The 8,090-nt window shown below is 53.4% G+C and overlaps 1 protein-coding gene across 1 annotated transcript; it reads left to right on the top strand.

The window, feature by feature from the left end:
• Positions 1-256: 256 nt before the first annotated feature.
• On the top strand, positions 257-1,956 carry GNG8 (G protein subunit gamma 8). The gene is made up of 3 exons (XM_037155154.2): positions 257-316; positions 1,492-1,577; positions 1,828-1,956. The coding sequence occupies exons 2-3, from the start codon at positions 1,494-1,496 to the stop codon at positions 1,954-1,956; spliced, it is 213 nt and encodes a 70-aa protein (XP_037011049.2). The 5' UTR covers positions 257-316; positions 1,492-1,493.
• The last annotated feature ends 6,134 nt before the right edge of the window (positions 1,957-8,090 follow it).

An 8,090-nucleotide genomic window follows, 5' to 3' on the forward strand; every position in this document is an offset into this window, starting at 1 on the left:
CATTTCTCCCCCTCTTTCTCCCTCCCTTCCCCTCTCTCTAAAAATAAAATCTTAAAAAGAGAGACAGAGGGAGGGAGAGACACACAGAAACAGGGATGAAGAGAGGGACAGACCGAGCTAGGACCCAGAGAGACAGACCCAAGGCGGCCGAGAGAGCAGTGTGGTGTTGGTGGCAGCTGCGGCGGTGGTGGCGGAGGCGGGTCCTCAGGGGCTGCCCTGCGGGAGGGGCGGGGTGGGGCGGGGCTGGGCAGGGGGACCCAGAGCTGTCTCCCGGCCTCCGCCACCAGCCCGCCATCCTAGCCCTGAGCAACATCAGGTAGGAAGCTCCCGTCCTGGCCCCAGCAGATGGTCCCTCTGCCCCATCTTGGCTCGTCTGTCCACCTGGGAATGAATGAATGAGTGAGTGGATGAATGATTTCACACTGCTGCGTCTCCAGCAGCTTGCCTCTCCCCCAGCCCCTCATCCCTCTCTTTCTGTCCCCCTGTCCTCCGTCCCCTTCTCCTCCGTCGCCTTCCCCTGCCTGTCCATACATCTCTATCTTTATCCTCTCCCACTGCCGTCCCTCCTGGGCTCCTCTGTCTCCCTTTCTCGCCTCCCTCAGTCTCTTTATCCTCTCGGGGCCTCTCTCCCCCTGTATGACTCTGTCCCTTTCTCTACCCTTCCACTGGCCCCCCCTCACTCCCTCCATCACTTCATCCCTCCCTGTCTCTCCATCTCTTTCTTCCCTCCCTCAGTCTCTTCATGTCTCCTGTGTCTCAGTCGCTGTCCCTCTGTCCCTCCATTCGTCCCTCTCTTCCTCTTCTCTGCCCCTCTCCCGGTCCTGTCTGGGCGGGCCCGCCCCCCAGCCCTCTCTCCAGCTGCTAATGAGCAGAGGAGCCTTTGAGGTGGAGGGCTGGAGTGGGGGAGCTCCCCTCGGGGAGCGGAGGGGGCAGCTGCTGCCACGGCCCTAATGAGGCCCCCTCTGCGCCCCTCCCGCCGAGATCTTAATTCCTTGTTCTCCCTGGAGCGGCCGCTAATTGGCCTGGGAAGGGCCCCCCTCCTGGCTCATGCTCCATCCCTGGGGGCCGAGGACACCTGCAGCCTGCTCCAGCACCTGTGGCCCTGTCCTTCTGTCCCTCTTTCCACCTGCCTGTCAGCCTCACATCTGTGCTTCCCTCCTGCCTTCCTCGTCCCTCTCTGCCTCCGGGTACCCCATCTGTGCACCCCGCCACCTCCCCTCTTGCCTCTCTTCCCCCGGCTCGTCTGTCCCTCCTTGGGCCTGCCTCTTGGTCCCCAATCTGTGCGGCTCTTCATCCCTCCACTTTCCCCTCTCTTTTCCTGTACCTCCTTCCACCTGCCCCTGGCTACCCCATGCGCACGTTCTCCCCCCACCCGCACCCCAGTTGCTGGGTCCCACCACCATAGCCACCTTAGCTGGGGACCCAGACTTGCCCTAGCCTACCCCCTCCGCCCCCTCTCCCTCCGGGCTTTCAATCCCTTCCCCGCCGCAGCCATGTCCAACAACATGGCCAAGATCGCGGAAGCCCGCAAGACGGTGGAACAGCTGAAGCTGGAAGTGAACATCGACCGCATGAAGGTGCGGGTCAGGGTAGGAGGAAGGTGGGGGCTTGGGGGCTGGGTCCGTGCCCGGTGCTGTTAGGGTCACGGAGCCTTGCAGGGTAAGATTCCCTTTGGAACTGAGCGGGACCAGGACTCGGGCAGGGGGTGGGGCCTGAGGGGCGGGGCGTACAGGGGAGGGGTCCAGGGAGGGGGCGGGGCAAGGGAGGGGCTGGGAGTGGGCGGGGCCTCAGGCGGGCGGGGTGTGTACTTCACCCTTGTGCCCGCAGGTGTCGCAGGCCGCGGCGGAGCTCCTGGCCTTCTGCGAGACGCACGCCAAAGATGACCCGCTGGTGACGCCGGTACCCGCCGCAGAGAACCCCTTCCGCGACAAGCGCCTCTTTTGCGTCCTGCTCTGAGCCCTCCCTACAGCTTACCCTCCCTTGCCGAAATATGAATCCAATAAACGTGGTGACTGGTGGCACCTGTTCTTTGGGGGACAACTGAGGCATGCGTGGAGCTTGGGGCCACCCGCGTCCCTTCGCACATCTTCTGTGTGTGGAGTATGGGGGTGGGGTGAGACTATGCGGGGTGTGTGGATACCGAGGGTGGGTGGGAAGAAATGATCCTTTCAGCACTGCATGATCCTGAATTTAATTAATCGTCCCGACAGTCCCAGAGGCAGCTGGCTGCTTGTAGAATAGCTTTTTTACAGGTGAGAAAATGGAGCCGAGGGAGGTTCTTTACTCAAAGTCACACAGAGAGGAGGTGATGGAGTGAAGACTGTGGAGTCCTGTGTCCCCTGAACACCTCGCTGGCCTCTGCCCTCTCCTGCTTCTTGTGTCTGTCCCCCCTCTCACATCCTGAATAATTTCACCCCTTTTTTCACATTTGGCCCCCCCCCCCGCCACAGGCCTCTCTGTCCTTAAGCACTGAATTCTGTGTATTCATTCATTTATTCATTCATTCCTCCAAATGCTCTCTGAGTTCTTGCTCTGTGACTGGCCCTGTGCTGGGTGAAGCTGGGGACGTAGCCTAGCACCGCCCTCCTGGGGCTCAGAATCCAGTGGGAGAGACAGACCTGTCCCCCAAAGGTGACAACCCCAAAATGGGAAGAGCTCATAGGGAGCATGGACACCAGACTCAGTTTGGGGGTCAGGGAGGGCTCCCTGGAGGAGGAGATATCTGAGCTGGAACATGATGGTAATAAACCTTGGGACCCACACTCTGGCTGGTGTGACTCAATGGACTGAGTGCAGGCCTGAGAACCAAAGAGTTGCAGGTTGGATTCCCAGTCAGGGCACAGGCCTGAGCAGCAAGCCGGGTCGCCAGTAGGGGGCGCAGGAGAGGCATCCACACTTGGAAGTTTCTCTCCCTCTCTTTCTCTCTCCCTTCCCCTCTCTAAAAACAAATACAGAAAATCTTTAAAAAACAAACCCAACTTGGGAGCCAGAGAAGAGAGAAGCATGGCTAGAGGGAGAGGAGACAAATTAAATTGTACATTCCTGCCTTCCACAATTTCTTTGTCTGGGGACACAGGGGGACTGTAACTGCTCTGGTTTCTGCCCTGCGTGTCCCATGTCACACATGGATGGCCTGCAGGACATATAGAGCCTGCAGGTATATTTTTGGCTCTCTATTTTGGCCTATGGAATGCTCTTGTCAAATTGATAGAGTACTTTACATAAAAGTTCCTATTTCCAGCTCCTTCGGAACTGGAAGGTCTGGTGACCTCAGACCTACATGAACCCCCCCCCCCAGGGTGACCACAGGCTATGACATGGGACATGGGCTTTCCAGCTCGCTGAAGTCCCCACCCTGCCCTGTTATCTCTCAGGTGAGGAGGTGGAGGCCTGGTTGTTGTTCAAGGAGCCTGTGCCAGGGGCTTCTGACGGTTGACATGTCTGTTGAAAAATGAGGAAGTGCAGACGAGCTGAGGGTTTAGTTACTTATTTTACCTGGTTGGCCCAAGAGCCATGGAATTCAAGACCCCCTCCCCACTCCTTCACCCCCGCCTCCTCTTCTCTAGGGTTCAGCACCCCGACTCCTCAGAGTGAGGCTGGGTCTGGGTGGAGGCAGACAGCTCACCGCGCCTCCGCCCCCCAGAGCCTGCGGAGCGTGTGTCTGGCAAGTGGTCCATTAGTCACATTGGATTAGGGTCCCCTGGGCCCCAACTCTGAGCTTCCTGTTGAATTGAGGCAGGAGAGGCTGTAATTACATCTCCCTCCTGCCTCCAGCCTCTGGGCTGCTTGCATCACGGCTGCAGGAACCCCCGGGGGGATGAAAAGATAAAGTCAGAGCCGTTTGCTACCGTGATGCCATTTGCAGAGCAGGCCTGTGACCTTGTTAAACATGACTGCCGTTTGGCTCTTCTGAGCTTCTGTTCCCAGGACTGGAAATTACTGGAAAGCAAGAACGGAACATGACTAAGTGCCCCCTACAGCCACGGACAGAAGATAACATTGGAACAAACAGCAGCCTCACACCCCCGGCAGCCCAGGGGCTACACAACAGCACCCTACCCTTTTTAAACCCAATTACAACCCAATAATAGCTCAAAGCCCCCACCCCTCAGGGCTGGGGCATCTCTGCACACCAAGCCCTTCTCCTTTCTTGGATAGTGAATAAAAACTTTACTCTGTGCACCTTCTTCTCTTTGTGAATTCTTTCACAGCCTGCGTCCGCGAGCACCCTAACATTTTGGTGGCCCTTCCAGGGACATTCTCTATTTCTCCCTCTCCTCCGGCCTCCTGACTTGCGATTAGGGGAGCAGTTGGGGGGGGGGGAGCTCGACCCCTAACCCTGTCTCTGTGAGTTTTGGAGGGAGGATTCAAATGCTTCTCTGTCTCTCTGAACTCTGGGGACAGCGCGGCCCCGCCCCCACCCCAGCCCCACGCGCCCCCCAGCCCCAGCCAGCGATCAGTAAGTCTCTCTGAATCTCGAGACAGAAACATCCAATAGAAACTGGTAGTTTATACCCACCACGTCTCATTGTGGCAAAGCCCAGTGCTGGGTCTATCCCTTTTGCAGGGTTTCTCCTGGGAAGGACGCCCCCCCCCACCCGCCCATGCACCCCCCTGCAGGTTCGCGCTGTTCTCTGGGGCCCAGGGAGCCTGGCTCTGAGGCAGATCCTCGCGTTCCCTCTGCCCTCAGGCCCGAGGACGCTCAGCTCGTGCCGCAGACCTCTAAGTCATTTTAGGTTGGGGACGCCCTTCTCAAACCTTCCCCGCCCCTCGTTCGTTCTCGTCCCTGAGAGCTCCTTCCCTTTTAAAATGGGCAACTCTCAATCTGCCCCGCCCAAGGACTCCCCACTGGGATGGAACTTCAAAGCTCTGGGACTTACCGACCTCAAGTCCAAGTGCTGGATTCTTTCTTGCATCACGGCCTGGCCTCGATACAAACTGGGCGACCGGAACTCTGGCCCATGAACGGATCTCTTCACTAAAATACTATCCTCCAACTTGACCTTCGCTGTCGCCATCTTGATCGCCTCTTCAGGTTTAGTCTTTGAGAGGAGACAAGATTTTTAACCCTCAGCAAGGGATTCCGGGCCTCTTTCTCCTAACTACGCCTCTTCGTTCAAATTTGCCTCACACTAGCACCCCCGTCCCCTCCCCCACTCGTGTCTGTGTTGCTGCAGAGTAATTGCTGCAGTTTCAGCTGGGCAGCTCTCTAACCCTGGAGGGCCACGCTCTTTTCACCCCCATTACCCAGCAGGGGGTGACGACGGTCCTGACCTGCCTAACCCGAGTCCTGCATTCGACTCGGAATTAGGCTTGGCCCCACTGTGCCCAAGTTGAGTACAAATAAGGGTACAAAAAGGGAGGAAAATCTCACCCCTCACTACCCCCACCCCCAGACTGTAAAACTCTGTAGTCTCCTCCTGGAGACCTGGGAGCTGCCAAATCCTGGGAACAATTGGGCCTGCCCCTCAATGCAGAGGAAAAAAGTGACATTTTCAACTGGAACTGCCTTTCTGCCCCTTCGCCCCCTATATTTTTGAAATGTAAATACTTGATGTTCTTTAAGAATGCTTGTCTAGGCCATCTTTTAAAATACAAATTTTGGGCCCTGGCTAGTGTGGCTCAGTGGATTGAGTGCTGGCCTGCGAACCAATGGTTCAATTCCCAGTCAGGGCACATGCCTGGGCTGCAGGCAGGGTCCCCAGTAGGGGGCGCGCGAGAGGCAACCACACATTGATGTTTCTCACCCTCTCTCCTTCCCCTCCCCTCTCTCTAAAAATAAATAAATAAAATATTTAAACAATATAAACACATAGATTTATATGTTTATGTCATTTCATAGTAATTCTTTTTTTTAAAATATTTTATTTATTTATCTTTAGCGGGGAAGGGAAGGAGAGAGGGAGAGAAACATCAATGTGTGGTTGCCTCCCATGAGTCCCCTGCTGGGAACTGGCCTGCAACCCAGGCATGTGCTCTGATTGGAAATCGAACTGCAATCGTGTGGTTCGCAGGCCCGTGCTCAATCCACTGAGCTACACCAGCCAGGGCCATAGTAATTCTTTATCAAGAAATTATCTCGCCCTGGATGGTGTGGCTCAGTGGACTGAGTGCAGGCCTGCGAACCACACAGTCATGGTTCACAGCAGGGGAACTCATGAGAGGCAACCACACATTGATATTTCTCTCCTTCTCTTTCTCTCTAAAGATAAATAAATAAAATCTAAAAAAAAAAGAAAAGAAATTATCTTGAAATATATTTTACAGAGAAGTAAAGTTCTTTATCAATTGCATTTTAATTAAAACTATAACCCTGTCATTTTGAATTTGCACATAAACAATCACTTTAGCTCCAATGTATTTGCAAATGTATCTTCAGATAGGCTCATGAAAGAGACTCTGACTTAAATTACAGGCATCTGAAGTAGGTCATATCTTTAAAGCAAATGAAGAGTTACAGAAGACCCCTAAGGAACAACTGAATTCGTGGAAATACCGGCAAATAATCAAGACAAATAGAATTGGTTCTACGGGATTGAATGAACTAGAGATAATTGTTATGCTTATGACTTTGTTCAAAATATTGCTAGTTTTAAACCTTTTTGTCGTCCAGATATAAGAAAACACAATTTCTAAATTGCACCCTCATAAGCAATATTGAAACATGTCTTTTTCTCCCTACCTGATCCCCCAGAATTCGGCAATTCTCAGTGACTGTGAGTTTCATGGCGATCTGTTTGTTTGCATAAACCCAGTGAGAATCTGTTCTCTTTACAACGGCACCGGTTTCCAAGTGGGGTTTTATTAACCAAGTCTTTGTTGGGCCTGTCAGGATTAAAAGAGTCACGCCTGGGCTCTGGCCTCACCAGAAAGCTTTAAGGAATGGAGGCTGACTTTCACAGCCAGTGAGAGCCCCTTGAAGAAACGCCTGGTGCCTCGCTGGGTCACGTGGTTCCAGGCGGGTGTTCCAGGTGAGGAGTAAAGGCTGCTTCCCCAGAAGATGGCGAAGAAGGATCCTGAAGACATTTCTGGGACCTCGAGACCTCCAGGAAGCCACCCAAACCTACAGCTATTGCGGGCGAGGAGACCAAATGGAAACTGGAAAAGCTGGTGTTCGTGCTGCCTGTCACCTGCCAGACCCAATCAGCAGAGACTGGGACTGAATCTGCATGGGCGCGTCATTCAGATCCTGCGACCTGAGAAGACGGCGGGTTTGCACCCTAATGGACCGTCTTAAAGTCCATTTTAAACGGACCCTTTTTATAAGGAAAAGAAAAGTGTAGGTAAGGGGTTTGGAATTCAAGGGAAAATTAATTGGATTAAAAAAAAACTGCAGCATTTGCGCCCTGGGTCATCTCACCCCAGAGCACAACGGCTCGGATTCCCTCGTGATGGCCCGCAGTCCCTCCTGAGGCACAAACTTGGAACCGCTTCTGGTCTCCTGGAGTCTGCTCGGGCCACAGTTCAGTTCCTGCAACAATAGCTTTTACATGCATGGATTACTAAGCTTATTCGCTATGACTTAAATTAAAATTTTCCAACTTCTGAGTCCCCAGTCACTGCCCTGTTACTTTATTTTTATTTATTTTATTTATTTATTTTTTAAACAGTTTTTTTCTTTTATATTTTCTTTATTTATTTTTCGAGAGAGGGGAAGGGAAGGAGAAAGAGAGGGAGAGAAACATCAATGTGTGGTTGCCTCTCATGTGTCCCCTGCCGGGAACTGGCCTGCAACCCAGGCATGTGCCCTGACTGGGAACCGAACCGCGATACCCTGGTTCGCAGGCCCGCGCTCAATCCACTGAGCCAGGCCAGCCAGGGCCCGACTGTTACTTTAAACTACGTTGTGGCTGTGAGGTCAGTTTCACAGGGATGGAACAACTCATTTTGCTGTTGAGCATCTATCTTACCATGAGACCGGGTAGCAGGAGGCTTAGGAATACATTTAATTGCAGATCTACATGAGGGGCACATTGCATGCAACAGCAAGCTAGGATACTGAAAACAAAATGAAAAAAATAAAAGCAACAGATGCCTCTCTAAGACCAGTAACACTGGGCAGTCAGGAGATTAGTTTAGACAAATCGATA

Source organism: Artibeus jamaicensis, unplaced genomic scaffold (genome assembly GCF_021234435.1).
Source record: "Artibeus jamaicensis isolate MK-2021 breed Jamaican fruit bat unplaced genomic scaffold, CSHL_Jam_final contig_1526, whole genome shotgun sequence".
NCBI classification, from domain to species: domain Eukaryota; kingdom Metazoa; phylum Chordata; class Mammalia; order Chiroptera; family Phyllostomidae; genus Artibeus; species Artibeus jamaicensis.